This window comes from Gymnoscopelus braueri (genome assembly GCF_963280865.1).
Source record: "Gymnoscopelus braueri genome assembly, chromosome: 14".
NCBI classification, from domain to species: Eukaryota; Metazoa; Chordata; class Actinopteri; order Myctophiformes; family Myctophidae; genus Gymnoscopelus; species Gymnoscopelus braueri.
The window spans coordinates 47,789,876-47,817,375 of record NC_137619.1 but is presented as its reverse complement, the minus strand read 5'-3'; the positions used below and the strand labels follow the sequence as shown (position 1 = coordinate 47,817,375).

Here is a 27,500-nt window from a genome sequence, read left to right as displayed (position 1 = left end):
ATATGTAAATGATGATATTATCCCTATATACTATAAGACACGTGTTTTGGTCAATTCAGATCACCTAGCAGTAGTAGTTCTTTTGAGGTTTGGCAAGACAGAAAAGAAGGGCTTTTGGAAATTAAATGTGAACTGTTTAAATAATAATGATGTCCTTATAGAGTTAAAAAAGGAAGTGGTAATTGCCAAAGGCTTAAACGTCTTAACTAAATCATATGTTGATTTATGGGAAATTATTAAAGATAGGCTAAGATACTACTTTAAATATAAATGTAAAATATTGAATCAAGAGCTAAATGAAATATACAGTAGATTAATGGCTGATTATATAAATCTAAAAACTAAGGCAAATAAGACTGATGAGGATAATGATAAACTAACTGAAATGGAATCTGAATTGGCCAAATTAAATGATGTCTCCCAGGGCCTCCGCCTACAGGCAGGCATGGGTGACACAGATGCCTCTAGCAATGCACAGTGTCTTATACTTTTTCATAAGAAGAAACTCCAAAGCAAACATGTCAGTGCAATTTTAAATGAAAATGGTGTCATGATAGAGGATGAGAAAATGAAAAGGGAAACTGTTAGAAACCTGTGTGAAAAAGTGTACCAGAAGGTCAACATTAATGAAGTCAAGCTGCATGCATTCCTTGATTCGATTCATATTGGGGAGGTTGGCCGTAATTCTACGGGTGGGGAAATCACCAGACAAGAGGTGAGGGACGCAGTGGTCCAATTGATTAAGGGCAAATCCCCAGGTCCTGATGGCCTGGCTAATGAGCTTTATCTCTCCTGCACAAACGATTTAGTTGATTTGCTAACCTCAGTGTACAATGATGGAATCAAGGAGGGCAAAATGCACTCATCCTTTTATCATGGCATCATATCACTTATATATAAAAAAGGGTCATCCTATAACTTAGATAATTGGAGACATATTACATTAATGAACGTAGATTATAAAATACTAGCAAAAATAATAGTTAATCGATTAAATAAAGATTTAGAAAAACTTATTGAAAAAGAACAGACATGTGCTATTAAGGGAAGGTTGATGTGGGATAATGTTGGTATATTAAGGGATATAATAAGTGGGTGTATAAAGGAGGAGTTTTTCATCATAAGTTTAGACCAAAAAAAGGCTTTCGATTTTATATCCAGAGAGTACTTGTGGGAGGTATTGAAGGTATATGGTTTTAACCAGGATTTTATTAACCTGATAAAATTGTTGTATGCCCAGTCCACAGTTCAAGTAAATGTAAACGGTGTTTTAACAGAGAGCTTTGAAATTAAGAGGGGGGTGAAACAAGGGTACCCCTTGTCCGCTGCACTTTACATTTTAGCTATAAACCCTCTATTATATAAGATCAAAAATGATAATAGGCTAGCCGGTGTAAAAACTAGTGGTGGAGAGCGGGTTGTTGTTTTGGCCTATGCCGACGACATCACCATCATAATTAAAAATAATAAAGAGTTGAATATTATAAATGAGCACTTAGCACTATATGAAGAGGTTTCAGGTTCCAAATTAAACCACGACAAAACAGAAGGTGTCTGGTTTGGGAGGAGTGAGACAAAGCCACATTTAAATATAAAGGACACAGAAACTATGACAGTTCTGGGGGTTCAGTTTAGTAATAATTCCAGTTATGAAAAGAACTGGGATTGTAAAGATAAAGAAATAAAGGATGAATTAGAAAAATGGGAAAATAAGTCATGTAGTTATGGAACAAAGATAATAATTATAAAAACATATGTTTTAGCAAAACTGCTATTTTTGGCAACTATTTTTCCTCCTAAGGACCAGACACTGAAAAAAAATAATAAAACAATTGTTAATTTCATATGGGGAACCACTAGAGAAGTTACAAAAAGAAACCTATTATATAAGAGTAAAACATATGGAGGCCTTGGGGCTGTGGATTTGGGACTTAAACTAAAAAAAATATGTTGTAAACATATAGCATCTGGTTTTAAACGAAGGGCTATATGGATAGGGGAGGCACTGAGCTGGACCAAAAAGAAAATATCTCCGAGAAAAAGAGAGACGTCATGTGGCTGGTCTCTGTGAGGAGACTAGCAGTACGAGCAAAATGGAGCTGCTTCGTTAAAACCGTTATGCCCAATACTAAATTGTGGTGCAGATGAGACTATAGAGCACCTGCTGGTAGACTGTCCGAGATCTAGCTTTGTGTGGGGGAAAATGCCACAAATTGGTTTTAAAATTAAGATTAATTACATTGCTGCCATGTATGGGGTTTTCGAGGAAAAAGTGTCTGCCTTAGAACAGGATTTTTATTGGTCTGTAATTTGCACAGTTATAAATAAATTGTGGAAAACCAGGTGTGCCATGGTGATTCACCAGGAGACCATCTCGGGAGAGGTGGTCTTTAAACGAATCCAAACTGAAGTTAAAACACAAAGAACTCTGGACGGACGAAAAAAGAGACACCATGGCACCTATTAACATTGTAAAAGAGGAAAAAAAAGAAGAAAAAAAATTGTATTGAAATGCCTTGATATATATATATTGTTTTGTATTGTAATCTGTATATATGTAATTTAATCTAATTTTGCATAAATTGTAAGCCCTGAATAATTTTCAATAAAGTAAATATAAAAAGCAAAGGCGGCATTTTCCTCGTGCGTGTATAAAGTTCTTTGCTGAGCATTGACATTGAATAAGGCCGTGGACACCGGTGGTGTCTGCGGCCTCTTTATCTCTATTTCTCCTTATCTGACACCTTGAAAAGACGGTGAACAGAGCACAAATATAGAGAAAATGCCCCCACAGGGGGAGGCCCAAGACCGGGCAGGTCGCTACTGGGCTCGGATAAAATTCATCGGTTCTGGAGAGCCTCCAAGCAGAAACGTGGTTGGACAGTATCTGTTCAGTACCAGGTGGATGGAAGTGAGTGAAATATACTCTTTTATTGCTCTACCGAATCGGAAAGAGTTTGAACTCTGTTTCCACCGTGAAGGATCTTTACGGAAATTCAGTACATTGTTTGCAGACAGGTCTGCAGAGGGTAAGTGGAAGGATTTCGAACTCCACTCCTCTGTCCCTGTGGACACGCTCATTGTCTTGATTAAGTTTTGGACTGCTAGGGTAGCCGACTATGCCATTGAGCAATATCTGCGCAGGTATTGTACACTCCTGCACCCAGTTGAGAAACTTATCGATGAATTTGGCCTTTGGTATGGGGTACGACGCTACAGAGTCAAGCTGCACAAAACAAGAAGTGATGGCCGACCTGTAGACCTACCTAATTCTATTTCCCTTGGTCCATATAATGGGAAAATAACATACTCAGGCCAGATACAGAGATGTTATATCTGCCAGTCCACAGGCCACCAGGTGAAAGAGTGTGACATGGTAAAATGCTGGAAGTGTGGACAGACTGGACACAAGGGGCGAGAGTGTACTAACACTGGAATCTGCAGCCTGTGCAATGGAGAGGGGCATACCTTCTTCACGTGCCCCCACTCTTACAGCAACAGAGCCAAGACGCAGCAACAGCGGCAGCAACAACCTACAGACACAACCCCAGAACCTGAGGAGGAATCAGCAGACGAGACACCAGCACCCGACAGCCAGCAGAGCACAGCAGGGGAGACTTCATCATCTGACAGCCAGCAGACATCAGCTTCAATACCCGACAGCCAGCAGAGACCAGCAGGGGAGACTTCATCATCCGACAGCCAGCAGACATCAGCTCCAACACCCGACAGCCGGCAGACATCAGCTCCAACACCCGACAGCCAGCAGACATCAGCTCCAACACCCGACAGCCAGCAGAGACCAGCACCGGAGGGGCAGCAGAGACCAGCAGGCGAACCCCCGGCACCTGCAAGGCAGCAACAGCCAACGGCATCCACCAGCGGGCAGAAGCCGGCGGGCAGGCCCTCAGCACCCCCTAGGAAGAAGGGACGGCGATCGGGCACAGCTCCAGCTGAGGAGGCGGCGACAAGGCGGGCGGATGCAGCAGCGGCTGCGACATCTGTTTCCCCACCGATAGCGGCTCCAGCACCTCCACCAGTGGGGGAGCCAGGAGACGAGGTGGTAACATCTACAGCGCAGCCCATCCCTGGTGGTGCCCAGCCATCAGAGCCAGACAATGGCAGTCAGGGGAGTGCCACGCAGGTCAGTATTACCAGTTACCAAGTGCCGAACAATGTTGCAACTCAGGACAGTCTGATTGACATTTTGCATGGACATATTGACCTTGAAGATGCAATTGTCATGCTGTGTGGACCACAGACTGAAGAACGGGAATCTTTACCTGCCTTTATGCAGCTCTCTCCGGAGAGTTTCCCTCCTCTGCCAAGCAAGAGGGAAAGATCCTCCCCTGACCAACACCTTGGTAAAAAGAGTAGAAGCCAGGGACAGAAAAAGCCTTTTAAAATCTAGATTATGATGTTTTGCTTGCTAACTGTAGGCCTATTATTCGCCATGATGACTTTTAATATAGCGACTATCAATGTCAGAGGAATACAGCAAGCAAGCACTAGACGGGAGAAATTATATGTGTTGAAAAATATTAGAGCAGATATTATTTTCACACAAGAGCTGCGGCTTAACTCACTGGACGATGTTAAAAATGTAAGAGAGTCTTGGTCCCATGGGAGGTCTGAATTTTCGATTGGTAGTGACAGGGCAGATGGAGTGGGTATTTTGTTTAATACAAAAAATGTAATAATTCAAAGAAAACGAGAATTAATACCAGGCCGAATTCTTGTTTTAGACTGTATTGTACGGAAGCAGAAGGTACGCCTCATCAATGTATATACAACCCCGCAACGCTGCGATAAGATACAGCTCTTTAAAAAATTGAGAGAAGTATTGTGTGGAGGTCACAGTACAATTCTGTCCGGTGACTTTAACTCAATAACAGACATTAAGGACAGGGTACCAACAACTCCCTTTATTTTGGACAGAGCAAATAAAGCGTTGAAGGAAACATGTGAGTGTTTTGACATGAAAGATACTTTTAGGGTATTATATCCAAATGCATCTGGCTATACACGTTTTGACACGAGGGTCAAGACGCGGATAGACAGAATATATATTTCAAAAGATATGAATGTGAGTAAATATAAAACGGAGGCCTTGGTTAATTCTGACCACCTCGCTGTGAGAGCCACTGTTAGTTTTCAGGATACCCCTAGACAGAATAACTGGAAGCTGAACATTAATTGTTAGTAAATCCGGAGATAATACAGAGTGTTAAGGCTGAGATAAATAGAGTGAAGGACTTAAAGGGATACTTCACTTTCGGGCCGGGGACACATTTAAAAAAAATATTAAAAATAAATGAAAAAAGTTATGGAAAATTCATGGCCCCCTCACGACACGCAGTGTCCTACTAATGTGTGAGGGGGCCATGAATTTTCCATAACTTTTTTCATTTATTTTTAATTTTTTTTTTAAATGTGTCCCCGGCCCGAAAGTGAAGTATCCCTTTAAGAGTGTTCACTGAGTCAAATGTTGAGTTGTGGGACGAAATGAAGAGGTGCTTAAAAAGACTCCTCATTTTAAAATGCAAATTTTTTAACAAAGAACGAAATAAAGAATATGACAAATTAATGCAATCTTTCGTAGATATTAAATGTAAACATGGCCCAATAACTGAACAAGATGAGAAGAAACTGGAAGAAATTAATAGCACATTGATGGTGTTTAATAACGAATACATCAATGCAGTTAACTCATTGGCCGCCATTATCGCATTAACGCGATCTAATAAATAGCGCGCTTGGCCGCCAGGATCGCATTAATGCGATCTAACGTCTTTATTGATCTTTATGCTCTGATCACGCTATTCTGTTATGAATCAGGCTAAGTTTCGGGTTCCACTTACTTCAACCACCACTGCATCCGGTTCCATGACTTGGGTTCCGTTTTCAGTTTTACATTTTTCCCCCCAGTCATTTTCGACCATAATAGGGAAACAAACGGTTTTTCACACGCTATGAAAAGCGATCGGAGACCTCCCCTCCTATAATCTATGGTCTGGGTGACGAACAGTCATCCCCGTTGTGTATCACAAAGTAATTTTCGCCGATAACAGAATGTGAGACATTTCACTTCCGGTTCATGTGTTTCACTGTGTGAGTGGGTCTGGGAGGGGGCGAGTGTGATCGAGAGGCGATCAAGCTTGGTATGTGCTGCGCTCTAGTGGTGGAACGATCGAAACGATTCAAGTGTCAAGGTAGACTTTCTAGATGTGAATTAAATAACAAAATAACGAAACAAAAAAACACGAAAATCGCTGGCAAGGGCTGCTATGAACGAGGTTTTAACTCTGGCAGTCAATGAGTTAAAGTCCAGGCAGGGTTCGATACGGACGAACCAGCTAATATCCAAAAGGTCATACAGAAATATAAAGAGAGACAGGATTTTAACTGTATTAATTCCTTGAGAAATAAAAATGGCCACATTGTGGAAAAAGATAATGAAATTATGGACTTAATTGTTGAGCATTTTGAAGAAATGTACTCTGATGTTGGTAGTTCTTTGGAAGCAGAGGCCTTTTTATCAGAGGTTAAAAAAATAGATGAGGTGCATTTTGCAACTCTACTTGGTGATATCACCAGGGAAGAAGTAAGAAAAGCTATTTCACTCTTGAACAGAGGGAAATCACCCGGTCCAGACGGGCTTCCCTCTGAATTTTACCAGATGTTTGCCAATGAACTTGATGATATATTGGCCTCTGCTTTTAATGATGGAATAAATAAATGTATGCATGATGGCTTTTATCAGGGTACCATCTCTCTGATCTTTAAAAAAGGCGATGAAAATGAGTTAAATAATTGGAGACAGATCACATTATCAAACATAGAATATAAGATCCTCGCCAAAATAATAATGATAAGACTAAATTCAGAAAAAAGAACAAACATGTGCTATTAAAGGGCGTATGATGTGGGACAACCTTAACAGGATCAGAGAGATGATAACTGAGAGCCACGAGCCAGGTTTTTTTATTGTTGGTTTTGACCAAAAAAGAGCTTTTGATTTTGTCGACCGAGAGTATTTATGGTGCGTTTTAGAAAAGTATGGTTTTCCACAGGATTTTATAAAAATAATAAAAGTGTTGTATGCCAAGTCTCAGGTGGCGGTTAAGGTAAATGGAGGGACGTCTAAATTTATCAATATCCAGAAAGGGGTAAAACAGGGCTGCCCACTGAGTGCGGCACTCTATATTTTAGCCATCAGCCCTTTACTTAACAGAATAAAGAATGATAACAGAATAGAGGGTGTCCAAGTTGGTGGAACAGTGGCTAGGGTGATGTATTAAAAGAATAAATAGGATGTGTGTACAGCTAATATGGGGCAATAACCGTGAGGTGACAAAACGAGCCCTAATGTACAAAAGCACGTGTTTGACATGGGGGTCAAGGTACTATGTCACAGAAATATTTTGTATGCCAATTTTACCTGTGCAAAAGAAGATTATGATTTATTTTGGTTGTGCATTTGTGTCACTGTTTTTAAAATATGGAAGACTCGGTCCAAAATGGCAATGGACCATAACACAGTTATAAATGCAGACACTGTTTTTAGGCAGGTGAAAACAGACTTAAAAAGGAGGAGAGCTGTAGATCAAAAAAAAAAACACCCAAAATGTAATTGGCCCACGATCGCACTGGGCAGTTGATGGGGTCTGTGAAATACGGGGTGTTTCGTGGACCTTATCGGGCGACCAGTGTGATACCACGTAAAGCCTTATGAAATGTGTGGAGAGGTGATTTCCATGTAATGTTTTGAAGGATCGATGAAATGTATGACTTTTGATATAGCCATGTAATGTTTATGAGATTGAGATTACCTTGTTATTACCTTGCCATGCACTTAAATAATATGTATTGCCAAGCCTTAACTTATGACTTATGTATTTCAAAATATATGTTTTTGATATAGCCATGTAATGTTTATGAATTGAGATTACCTTATTACCTTGCCATGAATTTAAATAATATGTATTGTCAAGCCTTGAACTATGACTTATGTATTTAAAAATGTATTTAATTGTAAGATGTGGAAATTCAATAAAATACTTTAAAAACGCAAGGGAGGAAATGTCTCCTTAGCCCTAGCTATGCCCTAGCTATGGCATCTTCTTTTGCCTCCCAGTTCTCCAATAACTGGGCAAGGCTAAAGTACACGGGTGAGGCAGAGCTCCCGACAAAGGAGTATGTCGGCAAAGAGCTATTGTTTAAGTCAAACTTAGTCTGTGCAAAGGACATTTATTCATTTATTGCCTTGCCAAACCGATGTGAGTTCGAACTATGTTTCTATCAGGAGTCGACACTCCGTCGCTTCCTGGAACAATATGATGTTGACAAACTGCAGGATACATGGATGGACTGGTCCATTGAATCCTCGGTTAATATACTGACAGTGAACGTCGTGGTGAAGTTCTGGACCGGCCGGGTCTCAGACCATGATGTGGAGCTGTACCTAAAACGGTATTGTTATGTCAGAGAGCAGCCATACAAGCCAGTCGACCAGTTTGGGATCTGGTATGGAGTACAGAAGTACAAAGTTGAGCTCAAGCACGATGCAAACAACCAACGTATGTCACTGCCAAGCTCTATTTCCCTGGGCCCATACAACGGGCGGATTTATTATCCTGGGCAGCAGACGCGGTGTTTTGTGTGCAACAGCACGGAGCACCTAGCCTGGTAAACCCTCCCTCCGGAAATCTCAATTCCATTTCATTTCAGGAGTGAGTCTGGCATGATCCGCCTTTCTGCAATATTGGCTCTGTATGCCAAACGGCCGGGCCTATCAGCGTCGTCGCTCATTGTTCTGTGATTGACAGCTTACGTTGGCCAATCAGGTGGCGAGTTCGAGTGAGCCCAAAACACGAACGGCAGCCATCTTTTTCTTGTGCGGCCAATTCTCCGCTATTTTTTTACTTCAAAAAGCTCTCTAACTTCTATTTTGAGGCACGGAATTTACTTATAAGATATCGTTTGGATAGAATGTAGTTGTTTAACTTCATATATGTGGTCAATTAATCATGACAAAGCCTATTTAAAAATAAAAATTTAGAGAACCGGTAGGGGCGGGCAGTGACACCATTTTATCCGAATAAGGCAACCCATTTTGGGTATGGCTGTCTCAAAAGTCCCGTCGCGTCACATTAAGACTGGTGAACTGCTGATTGGCTGAAGGGGAAAAATTATCATTGGCTGAAGGGGTTGTCAGTCAACGGTATTACTCCCGCCCAACTCCAGCACAGCCAATATTGCAGACAGGCGGATCAGGCCAGACTCACTCCTGAAATGAAATGGAATTGAGATTTCCGGAGGGAGGGTTTACCAGGCTACGGAGCACCAGGTCCGTGAATGCACGCAGGTGAAGTGCTGGAGATGTGGGACTTTGGGCCATAAATACATTTAATTTCCCAAAATCCCCCCCCCTTTTTTTATTGCCACAACTCAGGGATATTTCCACTCCCACTGATAATAATTCATATATTTTTTTAAACATTCTTACTTTGGTTGCTTTATCCGGAGGTGTATATACATTTATAATTCTCATTTTTAAATTTTTATAAATACAATCCAATAATAAAATTCGCTCTGGAATAATTTCTCTTGATTTTATAATCTCAGTTTTGCCTTTAAAAAAATATTATAATATATATATATATATATATATATATATATATACCAACGGATCAGCCATGTCATTACCTATAGATTGTCACGATGCAAGGCAGGGAGGTGTAGGACCCAAGTGCAAGATGAGAGGCAGAGGCAGCGCAGCTCAAATTAGAGTGTTTATTAAGAACACCAAACAAGAGGAGTAGGCAGCAATCCAAGTCTGGTACAGGCAAAGTCAGTAACCGGTAATCAATAGAACAAGACAAAGACAACAAGGAGTAAGGGAAGACTATACTGGGAAAACTAAGGGAATTTAGTACAAGGCAAAAATAAGTGAGGAGACAAAGACAGGCAAAAACTCACACTGACTATAATCAACGAACCAACAGGGAACTGAAGCAAACACAGGACTTAAATAGACAGGGGATTAACAGGACGCAGGTGAACACAACAGACAATCAACATAGGATAGGCTAACAGGCAACGAGCACAGGTGACTAGGTTTACAATAATCACAGGGAGGTGAGACAACACAGGAAACAGTAAACAAGGCAGACAGGAAACACTACTACAAAACAAGAGCATGGAAAACCAAGTCAAAGGCAACAGAGATACAATACCAGAGTGCCGAACATAATGAACGGCCTAAACAGGCCTAAAGAACAGCCCTTAGGCGTCCAACACCATATAAGGGCATACAAGGTCCAAATAAGTCACTGTCCACGGCCCGAGGAGCGGACCGTGACAATAGATATTACAGCAGTTTCCCTTTCCCACGTTTAAACACATCCCCAATGTCCTCCTGAGTTGTGAGACGTGTCTCCTGCGCACAAATGACATCACACTCAGTGTTGTTAAAAAAAAATGTCAATCTTCGTTTTTCTATTTTTCACAGATTTTAGTCCTCTCACATTACAGATCATTATTGAGACTTTAGCCATGTTAAAATGTTGTTAGGCCCACTATACAGGTATTCATTTACTTCTGTGCTTTTTATCCACATTTGCCAGAGGCGACGGCTGTCGCTTCTGGTAATTGTTAACACTCACATGCCCCTCGCCTTGTGTCTCAGGTTATAGCATTTGACTCCCTAACGGTTCTTCTGTAGCCACGGCAAGGGGGGACCCCTCCCCACCGCTGGAGTCAAACTCACTACTGCCCGAGCGGCTGTTGCTTGGCTCCTCACTGGCCGAGTCATACTCGGACTCCTCGTCGTGCGCCTCCTGCTGTTGCTCGCTGATCATCCTCTCAACCCCCACCCCAGAGGAATCCGACCAGGGCGGCAGGATGTCTTTGACGGCCTTTTCCAGCTGTCTGACAGCCTCCTCCGTCTCCGCAGCGGCTGCGTCCTCTGGGTGATGAGGGGGTTGCTGCTGGCTCCCCCCATGAGCAGGGGCCCCTCTGGAGTTGGATGCGGCTTCCTTCATGTGGGCTGCGGAGAAACTGCTTCTCCCACGGCCTCTCCCAGAACCTCTGCCAGGTACCTGCCGCCGTTTCACCCCCGCTGCAGGCTCGGCTCTGCCAGGCACCTCAGTTGTTATTCCGACTCCTCCTTGCTCCTCCTCTGCTCTCGGTGTGGCCAGGTCAGGCTCCGGCTGCAGGGTGCTGCTCTCCTCCTCGCTGTCTGCTGGCAGTGGAGTGCTGGCTCCATCTGGTGGAGTCACCTGCCTGCTGCTCCGCAGTAACTCGATGAGTCGTCTCTGCTGCTCCTGGGCTTGAGACTTTCTCTGTTCTCTCGCCTTATTGCTGTAGGATTTGGGGCACTGGAAGAACGAGTGCCCTCGCTCTCCACAGAGGGTGCACTCAGCGTCATTCTGGCAGTCCTTAGATTTGTGGCCCAGATTCCCACATCTCCAGCATTTTACCTTCTGACAGGCTCTGACTTGATGCTCCGTGCTGTTGCAAATAAAGCATCTCGTCTCCTGCCCCGGGTAGGAAACCCGGCCGTTGTATGGGCCCAGGGAAACAGAGCTGGGCAAGGACACACGCTGGTTGTTGGCATCCCGCCTGATCTCCACCTTGTACTTCCGGACTCCATACCAGATTCCAAACTGGTCCACTGGTTTATATGCCTGCCCAAGGATATTACAGTACCTTTGTAGATACAGCTCCACATCATGGTCTGAGACCCGGCCGGTCCAGAACTTTACCACCACATTGACTGTGCCAGTACTGACAGAGGACTCGATGGACCAGTCCTTCCATTTGTCCTCTTTTATGTCATACTCATATTGCTCCAGGAAACGACGCAGTGTCGCTTCAAGGAAAAAACATAACTCAAACTCACGCCTGTTTGGCAAGTCAATGAAAGAGTATGTCCTTCGCACTCACAATATTTGATTTAAAGAGTAATTCCTTCCCCACGTACTCCCGTGTGGGGGGATCTTCCTCCCCGGTATATTTCAACCTTGCCCAGTTATGGACAAACCGGGAGGCGAAAGTAGCTGTCATGTTTGTTTCCTCCTTTACCTTTTTATATATACTTTATTGAAAATTATTCAGGGTTTACAATTTATGCAAAATTAGATTAAATTACATATATACACATTACAATACAAAACAATATATATATATATATATATATATATATATATATATATATATATATATATATATATATATATCAAGGCATTTCAATACAAAAGTGTTTTTTTTTCTTTCTTTTTTTCTCTTTTACAATGTTAATAGGTGCCATGGTGTCAGTTTCTTTTTTCGTGCGTCCAGAGTTCTTTGTCTTTTAAGTTCAGTTTGGATTTGTTTGAAGACCACCTCTCCCGAGATGGCCTCCTGGTGAATTACCATGGCACACCTGGTTTTCCACAATTTGTTTATAACTGTGCAAATAACAGTCCAGTAAAAATCCTGTTCTACGGCAGACACTTTTTCCTCGAAAACCCCATACATGGCAGCAATGTAATTAATCTTAATTTTTTTTAATCTCCAATTTGTGGCATTTTCCCCCACACGAAGCTAGATCTCGGACAGTCTACCAGCAGGTGTCGACTCCTGATAGAAACATAGTTCGAACTCACATCGGTTTGGCAAGGCAATAAATGAATAAATGTCCTTTGCACAGACTAAGTTTGACTTAAACAATAGCTCTTTGCCGACATACTCCTTTGTCGGGAGCTCTGCCTCACCCGTGTACTTTAGCCTTGCCCAGTTATTGGAGAACTGGGAGGCAAAAGAAGATGCCATAGCTAGGGCATAGCTAGGGCTAAGGAGACATTTCCTCCCTTGCGTTTTTAAAGTATTTTATTGAATTTCCACATCTTACAATTAAATACATTTTTAAATACATAAGTCATAGTTCAAGGCTTGACAATACATATTATTTAAATTCATGGCAAGGTAATAAGGTAATCTCAATTCATAAACATTACATGGCTATATCAAAAACATATATTTTGAAATACATAAGTCATAAGTTAAGGCTTGGCAATACATATTATTTAAGTGCATGGCAAGGTAATAACAAGGTAATCTCAATCTCATAAACATTACATGGCTATATCAAAAGTCATACATTTCATCGATCCTTCAAAACATTACATGGAAATCACCTCTCCACACATTTCATAAGGCTTTACGTGGTATCACACTGGTCGCCCGATAAGGTCCACGAAACACCCCGTATTTCACAGACCCCATCAACTGCCCAGTGCGATCGTGGGCCAATTACATTTTGGGTGTTTTTTTTTTTTGATCTACAGCTCTCCTCCTTTTTAAGTCTGTTTTCACCTGCCTAAAAACAGTGTCTGCATTTATAACTGTGTTATGGTCCATTGCCATTTTGGACCGAGTATTCCATATTTTAAAAACAGTGACACAAATGCACAACCAAAATAAATCATAATCTTCTTTTGCACAGGTAAAATTGGCATACAAAATATTTCTGTGACATAGTACCTTGACCCCCATGTCAAACACGTGCTTTTGTACATTAGGGCTCGTTTTGTCACCTCACGGTTATTGCCCCATATTAGCTGTACACACATCCTATTTATTCTTTTAATACATCACCCTAGCCACTGTTCCACCAACTTGGACACCCTCTATTCTGTTATCATTCTTTATTCTGTTAAGTAAAGGGCTGATGGCTAAAATATAGAGTGCCGCACTCAGTGGGCAGCCCTGTTTTACCCCTTTCTGGATATTGATAAATTTAGACGTCCCTCCATTTACCTTAACCGCCACCTGAGACTTGGCATACAACACTTTTATTATTTTTATAAAATCCTGTGGAAAACCATACTTTTCTAAAACGCACCATAAATACTCTCGGTCGACAAAATCAAAAGCTCTTTTTTGGTCAAAACCAACAATAAAAAAACCTGGCTCGTGGCTCTCAGTTATCATCTCTCTGATCCTGTTAAGGTTGTCCCACATCATACGCCCTTTAATAGCACATGTTTGTTCTTTTTTCTGAATTTAGTCTTATCATTATTATTTTGGCGAGGATCTTATATTCTATGTTTGATAATGTGATCTGTCTCCAATTATTTAACTCATTTTCATCGCCTTTTTTAAAGATCAGAGAGATGGTACCCTGATAAAAGCCATCATGCATACATTTATTTATTCCATCATTAAAAGCAGAGGCCAATATATCATCAAGTTCATTGGCAAACATCTGGTAAAATTCAGAGGGAAGCCCGTCTGGACCGGGTGATTTCCCTCTGTTCAAGAGTGAAATAGCTTTTCTTACTTCTTCCCTGGTGATATCACCAAGTAGAGTTGCAAAATGCACCTCATCTATTTTTTTAACCTCTGATAAAAAGGCCTCTGCTTCCAAAGAACTACCAACATCAGAGTACATTTCTTCAAAATGCTCAACAATTAAGTCCATAATTTCATTATCTTTTTCCACAATGTGGCCATTTTTATTTCTCAAGGAATTAATACAGTTAAAATCCTGTCTCTCTTTATATTTCTGTATGACCTTTTGGATATTAGCTGGTTCGTCCGTATCGAACCCTGCCTGGACTTTAACTGCATTGATGTATTCGTTATTAAACACCATCAATGTGCTATTAATTTCTTCCAGTTTCTTCTCATCTTGTTCAGTTATTGGGCCATGTTTACATTTAATATCTACGAAAGATTGCATTAATTTGTCATATTCTTTATTTCGTTCTTTGTTAAAAAAATTGCATTTTAAAATGAGGAGTCTTTTTAAGCACCTCTTCATTTCGTCCCACAACTCAACATTTGACTCAGTGAACACTCTTAAGTCCTTCACTCTATTTATCTCAGCCTTAACACTCTGTATTATCTCCGGATTTACTAACAATTAATGTTCAGCTTCCAGTTATTCTGTCTAGGGGTATCCTGAAAACTAACAGTGGCTCTCACAGCGAGGTGGTCAGAATTAACCAAGGCCTCCGTTTTATATTTACTCACATTCATATCTTTTGAAATATATATTCTGTCTATCCGCGTCTTGACCCTCGTGTCAAAACGTGTATAGCCAGATGCATTTGGATATAATACCCTAAAAGTATCTTTCATGTCAAAACACTCACATGTTTCCTTCAACGCTTTATTTGCTCTGTCCAAAATAAAGGGAGTTGTTGGTACCCTGTCCTTAATGTCTGTTATTGAGTTAAAGTCACCGGACAGAATTGTACTGTGACCTCCACACAATACTTCTCTCAATTTTTTAAAGAGCTGTATCTTATCGCAGCGTTGCGGGGTTGTATATACATTGATGAGGCGTACCTTCTGCTTCCGTACAATACAGTCTAAAACAAGAATTCGGCCTGGTATTAATTCTCGTTTTCTTTGAATTATTACATTTTTTGTATTAAACAAAATACCCACTCCATCTGCCCTGTCACTACCAATCGAAAATTCAGACCTCCCATGGGACCAAGACTCTCTTACATTTTTAACATCGTCCAGTGAGTTAAGCCGCAGCTCTTGTGTGAAAATAATATCTGCTCTAATATTTTTCAACACATATAATTTCTCCCGTCTAGTGCTTGCTTGCTGTATTCCTCTGACATTGATAGTCGCTATATTAAAAGTCATCATGGCGAATAATAGGCCTACAGTTAGCAAGCAAAACATCATAATCTAGATTTTAAAAGGCTTTTTCTGTCCCTGGCTTCTACTCTTTTTACCAAGGTGTTGGTCAGGGGAGGATCTTTCCCTCTTGCTTGGCAGAGGAGGGAAACTCTCCGGAGAGAGCTGCATAAAGGCAGGTAAAGATTCCCGTTCTTCAGTCTGTGGTCCACACAGCATGACAATTGCATCTTCAAGGTCAATATGTCCATGCAAAATGTCAATCAGACTGTCCTGAGTTGCAACATTGTTCGGCACTTGGTAACTGGTAATACTGACCTGCGTGGCACTCCCCTGACTGCCATTGTCTGGCTCTGATGGCTGGGCACCACCAGGGATGGGCTGCGCTGTAGATGTTACCACCTCGTCTCCTGGCTCCCCCACTGGTGGAGGTGCTGGAGCCGCTATCGGTGGGGAAACAGATGTCGCAGCCGCTGCTGCATCCGCCCGCCTTGTCGCCGCCTCCTCAGCTGGAGCTGTGCCCGATCGCCGTCCCTTCTTCCTAGGGGGTGCTGAGGGCCTGCCCGCCGGCTTCTGCCCGCTGGTGGATGCCGTTGGCTGTTGCTGCCTTGCAGGTGCCGGGGGTTCGCCTGCTGGTCTCTGCTGCCCCTCCGGTGCTGGTCTCTGCTGGCTGTCGGGTGTTGGAGCTGATGTCTGCTGGCTGTCGGGTGTTGGAGCTGATGTCTGCCGGCTGTCGGGTGTTGGAGCTGATGTCTGCTGGCTGTCGGATGATGAAGTCTCCCCTGCTGGTCTCTGCTGGCTGTCGGGTATTGAAGCTGATGTCTGCTGGCTGTCAGATGATGAAGTCTCCCCTGCTGTGCTCTGCTGGCTGTCGGGTGCTGGTGTCTCGTCTGCTGATTCCTCCTCAGGTTCTGGGGTTGTGTCTGTAGGTTGTTGCTGCCGCTGTTGCTGCGTCTTGGCTCTGTTGCTGTAAGAGTGGGGGCACGTGAAGAAGGTATGCCCCTCTCCATTGCACAGGCTGCAGATTCCAGTGTTAGTACACTCTCGCCCCTTGTGTCCAGTCTGTCCACACTTCCAGCATTTTACCATGTCACACTCTTTCACCTGGTGGCCTGTGGACTGGCAGATATAACATCTCTGTATCTGGCCTGAGTATGTTATTTTCCCATTATATGGACCAAGGGAAATAGAATTAGGTAGGTCTACAGGTCGGCCATCACTTCTTGTTTTGTGCAGCTTGACTCTGTAGCGTCGTACCCCATACCAAAGGCCAAATTCATCGATAAGTTTCTCAACTGGGTGCAGGAGTGTACAATACCTGCGCAGATATTGCTCAATGGCATAGTCGGCTACCCTAGCAGTCCAAAACTTAATCAAGACAATGAGCGTGTCCACAGGGACAGAGGAGTGGAGTTCGAAATCCTTCCACTTACCCTCTGCAGACCTGTCTGCAAACAATGTACTGAATTTCCGTAAAGATCCTTCACGGTGGAAACAGAGTTCAAACTCTTTCCGATTCGGTAGAGCAATAAAAGAGTATATTTCACTCACTTCCATCCACCTGGTACTGAACAGATACTGTCCAACCACGTTTCTGCTTGGAGGCTCTCCAGAACCGATGAATTTTATCCGAGCCCAGTAGCGACCTGCCCGGTCTTGGGCCTCCCCCTGTGGGGGCATTTTCTCTATATTTGTGCTCTGTTCACCGTCTTTTCAAGGTGTCAGATAAGGAGAAATAGAGATAAAGAGGCCGCAGACACCACCGGTGTCCACGGCCTTATTCAATGTCAATGCTCAGCAAAGAACTTTATACACGCACGAGGAAAATGCCGCCTTTGCTTTTTATATTTACTTTATTGAAAATTATTCAGGGCTTACAATTTATGCAAAATTAGATTAAATTACATATATACAGATTACAATACAAAACAATATATATATATCAAGGCATTTCAATACAATTTTTTTTCTTCTTTTTTTTCCTCTTTTACAATGTTAATAGGTGCCATGGTGTCTCTTTTTTCGTCCGTCCAGAGTTCTTTGTGTTTTAACTTCAGTTTGGATTCGTTTAAAGACCACCTCTCCCGAGATGGTCTCCTGGTGAATCACCATGGCACACCTGGTTTTCCACAATTTATTTATAACTGTGCAAATTACAGACCAATAAAAATCCTGTTCTAAGGCAGACACTTTTTCCTCGAAAACCCCATACATGGCAGCAATGTAATTAATCTTAATTTTAAAACCAATTTGTGGCATTTTCCCCCACACAAAGCTAGATCTCGGACAGTCTACCAGCAGGTGCTCTATAGTCTCATCTGCACCACAATTTAGTATTGGGCATAACGGTTTTAACGAAGCAGCTCCATTTTGCTCGTACTGCTAGTCTCCTCACAGAGACCAGCCACATGACGTCTCTCTTTTTCTCGGAGATATTTTCTTTTTGGTCCAGCTCAGTGCCTCCCCTATCCATATAGCCCTTCGTTTAAAACCAGATGCTATATGTTTACAACATATTTTTTTTAGTTTAAGTCCCAAATCCACAGCCCCAAGGCCTCCATATGTTTTACTCTTATATAATAGGTTTCTTTTTGTAACTTCTCTAGTGGTTCCCCATATGAAATTAACAATTGTTTTATTATTTTTTTTCAGTGTCTGGTCCTTAGGAGGAAAAATAGTTGCCAAAAATAGCAGTTTTGCTAAAACATATGTTTTTATAATTATTATCTTTGTTCCATAACTACATGACTTATTTTCCCATTTTTCTAATTCATCCTTTATTTCTTTATCTTTACAATCCCAGTTCTTTTCATAACTGGAATTATTACTAAACTGAACCCCCAGAACTGTCATAGTTTCTGTGTCCTTTATATTTAAATGTGGCTTTGTCTCACTCCTCCCAAACCAGACACCTTCTGTTTTGTCGTGGTTTAATTTGGAACCTGAAACCTCTTCATATAGTGCTAAGTGCTCATTTATAATATTCAACTCTTTATTATTTTTAATTATGATGGTGATGTCGTCGGCATAGGCCAAAACAACAACCCGCTCTCCACCACTAGTTTTTACACCGGCTAGCCTATTATCATTTTTGATCTTATATAATAGAGGGTTTATAGCTAAAATGTAAAGTGCAGCGGACAAGGGGTACCCTTGTTTCACCCCCCTCTTAATTTCAAAGCTCTCTGTTAAAACACCGTTTACATTTACTTGAACTGTGGACTGGGCATACAACAATTTTATCAGGTTAATAAAATCCTGGTTAAAACCATATACCTTCAATACCTCCCACAAGTACTCTCTGGATATAAAATCGAAAGCCTTTTTTTGGTCTAAACTTATGATGAAAAACTCCTCCTTTATACACCCACTTATTATATCCCTTAATATACCAACATTATCCCACATCAACCTTCCCTTAATAGCACATGTCTGTTCTTTTTCAATAAGTTTTTCTAAATCTTTATTTAATCGATTAACTATTATTTTTGCTAGTATTTTATAATCTACGTTCATTAATGTAATATGTCTCCAATTATCTAAGTTATAGGATGACCCTTTTTTATATATAAGTGATATGATGCCATGATAAAAGGATGAGTGCATTTTGCCCTCCTTGATTCCATCATTGTACACTGAGGTTAGCAAATCAACTAAATCGTTTGTGCAGGAGAGATAAAGCTCATTAGCCAGGCCATCAGGACCTGGGGATTTGCCCTTAATCAATTGGACCACTGCGTCCCTCACCTCTTGTCTGGTGATTTCCCCACCCGTAGAATTACGGCCAACCTCCCCAATATGAATCGAATCAAGGAATGCATGCAGCTTGACTTCATTAATGTTGACCTTCTGGTACACTTTTTCACACAGGTTTCTAACAGTTTCCCTTTTCATTTTCTCATCCTCTATCATGACACCATTTTCATTTAAAATTGCACTGACATGTTTGCTTTGGAGTTTCTTCTTATGAAAAAGTATAAGACACTGTGCATTGCTAGAGGCATCTGTGTCACCCATGCCTGCCTGTAGGCGGAGGCCCTGGGAGACATCATTTAATTTGGCCAATTCAGATTCCATTTCAGTTAGTTTATCATTATCCTCATCAGTCTTATTTGCCTTAGTTTTTAGATTTATATAATCAGCCATTAATCTACTGTATATTTCATTTAGCTCTTGATTCAATATTTTACATTTATATTTAAAGTAGTATCTTAGCCTATCTTTAATAATTTCCCATAAATCAACATATGATTTAGTTAAGACGTTTAAGCCTTTGGCAATTACCACTTCCTTTTTTAACTCTATAAGGACATCATTATTATTTAAACAGTTCACATTTAATTTCCAAAAGCCCTTCTTTTCTGTCTTGCCAAACCTCAAAAGAACTACTACTGCTAGGTGATCTGAATTGACCAAAACACGTGTCTTATAGTATATAGGGATAATATCATCATTTACATATATACGATCTATCCTCGTCTTGACATTTCTGTCAAAGCGAGTATAGCCGACCTCATTTGGATGCAACATCCTAAAAACATCACTCACACCACAAAATTCGCTCATTGTTTTAAGTGCGATACCTTCTCTATTGCGAACACGGGCATTCAAGTGTTGAGCAGAAATCCTATCATTATCATCAGTATATGCATTAAAATCTCCACATAGTATAGTATAATAACCAACTGTTAGCAATTCATATAATTTCTTAAACATTCGTACTTTCGTAGCTGCATCCGGAGGAGTATACACATTTATAATTCTCATTTTTAAGCTTTGATAAAAACAGTCTACTAATAAAATTCTCCCTGGAATAATTTCTCTTGCTCTTATAATTTCAGCTTTACTCTTAAAAAATATGCCTATGCCATCAGCCTTATCTGTACCAATAGACATTATCGAAGTGCCTTTTTCCCATTTTAACGTTACATCTGCAATGTCTTCCCGAGCAGTTAGTCGCAATTCTTGTGCGCATATAATATCATAAATAGTGTTGTGCAATATGTCCATTTCTATTTTCCATCGACTTGATACCTCTCACGTTACAAGTGATGATAGAGAGTGTAGACATGTTGATATTAAGTTAGTGGCATTCAGTTTCTTTTATATCTTTTGTCAACTTCATTCGCCAGAGGCGACGTGAGTCGCTTCTGTTTGACACTCACATGTTGTTTGCCACGCCCAGACATTTTCGCTTAAGTATGAGATACAGAAGAGAAAGCCATGAGAGTGGCCCTTACAGAGTATGTGTGCCAAATTTCATCCTTGTATCACAACCTGAAAGATTATATCACTATTTGCTCTGCTTAAAGGTGTCAGCCATCTTGAAAATTGGATTTTTGAGTGGCCAGCGCCTTTTTCCATAAGAGTGGCCCTTAGAGAGTATCTGTGCCAAATGTCATGCTTGTATCACGTGAACAATTCTTGTGAAATATGCCCTGCTCTACTATAGTCTTTTGTATGTTTTAAGTAAACCAGCCTATAGGATGATGCGTCAAACAAAGGGGCTTTTGATTGATTGATTGATGTAGTTTATTTAGAAAGACATGAGAATAGTACATGACAGTACATAACAGTACATGGAAGTACAAATTCACAATACAAGGTCTACTAAACTGGAAACCCTCATTAAGCATTACGCTTGTTTAAGATGAGGACCCCATGCTTTGAGCCTGAGGAGTGTACAAGATGATGTTGTAAGTACTAAGTCAGACTAGCGTGTGTGTGTGTGTGTGTGTGTGTGTGTGTGTGTGGTGTGTGGTGTGTGGTGTGTGTGTGTGTGTGTGTGTGTGTGTGTGTGTGTGTGTGTGTGTGTGTGTGTGTGTGTGTGTGTGTGTGCGTGCGTGCGTGCGTGTGTGTGTGTGTGTGCGTGTGTGCGTGCGTGTGTGTGTGCGCGCACGCGCGTATTAACGTATTTGTGCACACTTGCGCGCACGTTTTGGCCACGCCCACACAGCTCGGCTTGCCTGTCTTCCTATACGTCCTCAGAACACAGATAAAGACACATGGCTTCAGCTTTAGCAGTTACATCTTATTCATCTACAACCCAACAGTAACAAAATGTCTGGTCGAGGGAAAGGAGGAAAAGGTCTTGGAAAAGGAGGCGCCAAGCGTCATCGTAAAGTTCTTCGTGATAACATCCAGGGTATCACTAAGCCCGCCATTCGCCGTCTGGCTCGCCGTGGCGGTGTGAAGCGTATCTCCGGTCTGATCTATGAGGAGACCCGTGGTGTTCTCAAGGTTTTCCTGGAGAACGTGATTCGTGACGCCGTCACCTACACCGAGCACGCCAAGAGAAAGACCGTGACCGCCATGGATGTTGTCTATGCTCTGAAGAGACAGGGACGCACTCTGTACGGCTTCGGCGGATAAATGACTGACTGACCGCTACCAACAATCCAAAGGCTCTTTTAAGAGCCGCCCACACTTTCTCTACAGAGTTGATTACTTTGCAAACATGAACACTAAATCTATCTAACACAAACATATCTACTGCAATTCTCCACTTAAATATAAGTCCTGGTTTCGAAGGGATAGTTTATCCCCAAAATGTCTTAATTAACTGGCTTAATTAATACATTATATGTTCTGCATTGGTAAAACTGGAATTTTCAATGGGAGCGTTACATATAATTATTCCATTCAATTATAATTATACCCTGAATGTGGACCCATGTCATAAACTTTGTCCCTCTCATTTTTAGAGGGACAATAGAGCATATAGGCGGGAAAACAAATGGCACAAACAAAGACAGTGCTGCAAAGTAAGTGAGTACATGTACTCAAGTACATTTTGTAGGTTCTTTGTTTTGTTTGTTTTTACTTAACTGGAGTATTTCCAATTTTCAATACTTTCTATTCCACTGCAGCTCATAGGGAAATATTGTGCTATTACTCCACTACAATTATTTGAAAACTTTAGTTACTTTATAGCTTTTGATTGTTATTACAAAACATACATTAATGCTTCAGTCCTATACTCCTACTTTGGCTATTTGAAAAAAGCTGAAATACAAGCTCACAACGCCTGCACAGAAGTTATGAGCTTGTATTTTCAAGGGATATTTTATACAATTTACACATTTGAAAACTAATTGGTACTTTTACTTTTGGTACTTTAAGTATGCACATGTTGATGCCAAAACTTTTGTACTTTTAATCAAGTATATTTTTAATACTGGACTTGTACTAACATATTGGTACTTGTGTAACAGAGTATTTATTTTCTACAAGAAGGTACTCTTCATATAGAAACAGTGGGTGGCTCTTAAAAGAGCCTTTGTTGTGGGGATTGTTCAGTCGAATGAGGGATATTTATTTCTTGGCGGCAATAGAGCATATAGGCGGGAAAACAAATGGCACAAACAAAGACAGTGCTGCAAAGTAAGTGAGTACATGTACTCAAGTACATTTTGTAGGTTCTTTGTTTTGTTTGTTTTTACTTAACTGGAGTATTTCCAATTTTCAATACTTTCTATTCCACTGCAGCTCATAGGGAAATATTGTGCTATTACTCCACTACAATTATTTGAAAACTTTAGTTACTTTATAGCTTTTGATTGTTATTACAAAACATACATTTATGAAAACCGTTTTCCATTCATCATAACGTTATGATGAAAACTATAGCAGTGAAAATGTAGGCTTTAGTATATAAGTTCATGATATTTTAAACGGCGCTGGTGTTTTTATTATTTCTAAAAGGTAACATGTAATGACTACAATGGTCTGCCCTACTGGGCTATTGGATCAGTGACATGGGTCACTGATCCATTTACCAAGGGCTAGAGATGGAGAGGAGGAGTCTCCATCTCTAGCCCTTGGTAAACACAAAAGAAAACGAATGCTTGATAAAGGAATATAGAGCCCTCTAAATACCATTATTCCCCCTGGTTCTGGTGACTGCTATAATAGTTTGTTTTCCCAATTCAAAAAAATATATATATTTTATATAAAATAAAATCAGTCACCAGGACCATGGATGTGTGTTTTCACTGACTCTAATAGTCTATAACATTCTCAATGTGGTTACGACATCTGCATAGGCATTATAGGGACACAGACAGATGGGTACAACGGGTAATGTGTATAATACGGGTATTGCATAACCAGGGTGGGGCATGATGCATTCCCAACTTGCATTGTTCCCGAGTAGGCCGGTCGACGGTCTAATTGACAGGCTTATTACAATGACCAGAGATAGACATTTTGTTTGCAACAGTAGAAAACACTGCATTCACACTATTATTTCTTCATTAAAAATGAAAATAAAACAATCCTTGAGGATTTTACATTTATACGATGCAAAGCAAATATAATTGTTTGTAGAACCATTTCCCATGTATTTTGTAGACTGCAGAATGATCTAGTTGCTCATCTGGGTCGCTCTTATTCAGTATAAGGGTGTTAAAATGCAACACAATGGAGAGAACACCAGAATGTAAGGAACCGTTACCAATATTTGGATATGGAATTGCAAAAGTAAAAATATTAAGACACCTTCAGATAACCATGTTGAGCCACACACAGATTATGTTTTGTATAGTGAAAGAGTCAAAGTCCCACGTTGGTACATTAGCATACTAAATGAATATCTCTCTCGCGCGCGCGCACACACACACACACACACACACACACACACACACACACACACACACACACACACACACACACACACACACACACACACACACACTCTCTCTCTCTCTCTCTCTCTCTCTCTCTCTCTCTCTCTCTCTCTCTCTCTCTCTCTCTCTCTCTCTCTCTTTCTTGTTACTGTACTTTAGTTTGATCAGAAGTGATTAGGTGACATAGGTAATAATAAGGCGAATGACTTTTTCCTAGTCTGCATCTTTTCTTTTTCCTTCAATTATTCAGGGAAGCCCAGTAGCCCACTGAAAGCAAGCTCTCTTTTTCAAGGACATTACATTACAGTCATGTAGCAGACGCTTTTATCCAAAGCGACTTACAATAAGTGCATTCAACACAGGTAGGGAACGACACTACTAATTACCAGAAGTCTTAAGTGCATTCTCTTTTAAAACAAGCAACTATAGAGTATAGCCTACCTAGCGCTAAGGTAAAAGTGCAATATATCAGCTACCTACTTTCTTAAACAGATGAGACAAATAGGAAAATCAAATGAGCAAATAAGGACGCCCCGATGATGTAATTGTATATCGTAAAACAAGCCCCTAGCGTTTTTTGTGTTATCCTTTTAGCATCATTGTAAAATTGTACCACTGTACTATTTGCAAACTGTTAATAAAGTAAATATTCAATCAATCAAAAGCAGACATATTTGCTCCCAGGTAGCTTTATACCAAAGAAAGTAACTTGATATATTTACTGAACAGTTCTGTCCCCTGCTGCTATAAAGGTATAGTTCCAATTGATATGGGAATATACTATTTGCTATGGCCGTCCCACTGTTTTCTGATTAATTAATCATAAAACGGGATGCAGCAGAATACATTGCATCATGAAGTTTTAAAATGTGAAGGGTACGTGCTGGCTTGTGTACCAGCATGTCTGACTGTCTCCATAAGCAAGGTACAGACAGCGACAGTTGATTGTATAAGATGAGCTTTATTTTGTTGACTTTAGTTTGATCAGATGTTAATTATTCACAGTAATGTATTCGTCCACAAATGAACAAAGCTTTCCACCATTCGATAGCTGTCAATGGGAGTCGCTGCCATCAACTGGAGTGTGTTTACTAAGGTCAGAAAACCTTCTATTTATAACTAAACGGATAATAAAACAAGAGTATAGTTTATGTTATCCTGTCGTTGGGTATGTCTGCTAAGAGGATTAAGAGGATTGGTGTTAATGTAACATAGTTTAACGTCGTTTTAGAAGGAAAATGATGGAGGAATTGTGTTTTGCCCTTTGAAGAGTGAGATGTTGAGCCTATCAATACAAACGAGAGCGTTCTTCGCGTCTCAGATAATGTTCATGACAAAAAGGCACTTGTGTGCTAGAAGGTGTGCCCTTTGTTAAATTTCATATTATACACAGTCGTTTATAATATCTTGTTTTTGTTGAGGAGAAAACACAAGTGGCACATTAAGCCACCTAGAGAAGAGGGGCTGTGTGCGATGAGTCTACATGGTTCTCATGTTGTGTTTAAGTCCAGCCCCTTCACTGTAATCTCCACCAGTCTAGTCTACCGTACCGAGACATAACATTAAAACAAGCTACCACCAGAATCTAATAGAATCATGGCAGAAGTCGCACCAGCTCCAGCTCCAGCTCCGGCCAAGGCCGCCAAGAAGAAGGCAGCTCCCCGACCCAAGAAGACCGGCCCCAGCGTCGCTGAGCTTGTCGTCAAGGCCGTGTCCGCCTCCAAGGAACGGAGCGGTGTGTCCCTGGCTGCGGTCAAGAAAGCTCTGGTTGCAGGCGGCTACGATGTGGAGAAGAACAAGTCCCGCGTCAAGATCGCCGTCAAGAGCCTGGTAGCAAAAGGTACTCTGGTTCAGACCAAAGGCACCGGCGCATCTGGCTCTTTCAAGATTAACAAGGAAGCAGTGAAGGCGAAGAAGCCTGCTGTGAAGAAAGCTGTCAAAGCAAAGAAGCCCGCTGTTGCCAAGAAACCCGCCGCGGCTAAAAAGCCAAAGAAGGTGGCAGCAAAGAAGCCTGTGGCCGCCAAGAAATCGCCGAAGAAAGCCAAGAAGCCTGCCGCCAAGAAGGTAGCAGCTAAAAGCCCGAAGAAAGCAGCCAAGAGCCCCAAGAAAGTAGCCAAGAAGCCCGCAGCAGCTAAGAAAGCCCCAGCCAAGAAGGTTGCCAAACCCAAGGCAGCAAAGAAGGCAGCTCCCAAAAAGAAGTAAACTAATATAAACCTGTCCCTTTATCCACAAAAGGCTCTTTTAAGAGCCAACCACAACTTTTTTACAAGAGTTTTTATTTCCGCATTTTCCCATGTTTAATGACTATAAACCATTGGTAACATGTTTCGTATATTATAACTCTTACCTAGAAGCCATTACAAAAGGGAGACGGATGAAAGCCAAAAATAATGTTTTAGTTAAACCAACTAAATCAGAGCCCAGTCTTCAAATAAAATTACCTTTTAGGGTGGTAGTCCACTGTTTTAAGTTGGTCTTTCTAAATGTCTTATCGATTCGGTCTCATTAGGTAGCCTATTTTAGGCTCCAAGGTGATGCATTTGAAATAGAGCTCAGTGAAAACATCTATAGATTATCCATGACACGTTTGTCTCATGTCTAAATGTTCTATTTTATAAGGGAGACAAGAATAGCGGCACCACAAAGTTTAAACATATGATATTATATAAACATATAATGATCAGATTTTTGCACACAGTCAACGTGGATTCCATTTTCACCATTGTTTTAAAACAGCAGTGTAAATAGATGTATAGATAGTGTTTTTGTGCCGTTGTCTGAGAAGTCTGTCTTTACTACATCATTTCAGCTACTAATTACTCTACTTGTAACATTTATTTGTCATGAGCAAATAGTATAAATGATATGACTGTATATTCTCTATTGCTGTATATTATGTATATCTTTCAATATTCATGTTGAAGTCTGGATATATTTTTTTTTACTGTGAACCTACTACTGACCATGATAATGTGAATGTTGTGAGTGTTTTTATTTTGAAAAACAAAACAAAATAAATGTTAACAATAAACAAAAACATGTATTTGTTATGTTTACTGCTTTACCCCCATACCTGGCTTACAAGGATTTATAATACGATATTCTTGAAAATACATGGTATATATACTGGAATAAATGGGAATAGTTAATTACTTCCACCAAGTCTCAGCTTTATAACCATGCCCAATATAACCGTTGGAGAGGTTATTGTCATGCAGAACACAGAAT

At 40.9% G+C, this 27,500-nt stretch overlaps 2 protein-coding genes across 2 annotated transcripts; both read left to right on the top strand.

The window, feature by feature from the left end:
* Positions 1–21,705: 21,705 nt before the first annotated feature.
* Positions 21,706–22,017, top strand: LOC308100954 (histone H4; the record flags this gene model as incomplete). The annotated part of the gene is made up of 1 exon (XM_080450159.1): positions 21,706–22,017. One exon carries the CDS (start codon positions 21,706–21,708, stop codon positions 22,015–22,017), a length of 312 nt encoding a protein of 103 aa, XP_080306285.1.
* Positions 22,018–25,868: 3,851 nt separating this feature from the next.
* On the top strand, positions 25,869–26,474 carry LOC308100936 (histone H1-like; the record flags this gene model as incomplete). Its single annotated transcript, XM_080450139.1, has 1 exon — positions 25,869–26,474. The coding sequence occupies one exon, from the start codon at positions 25,869–25,871 to the stop codon at positions 26,472–26,474; it is 606 nt and encodes a 201-aa protein (XP_080306265.1).
* Positions 26,475–27,500: the final 1,026 nt, after the last annotated feature.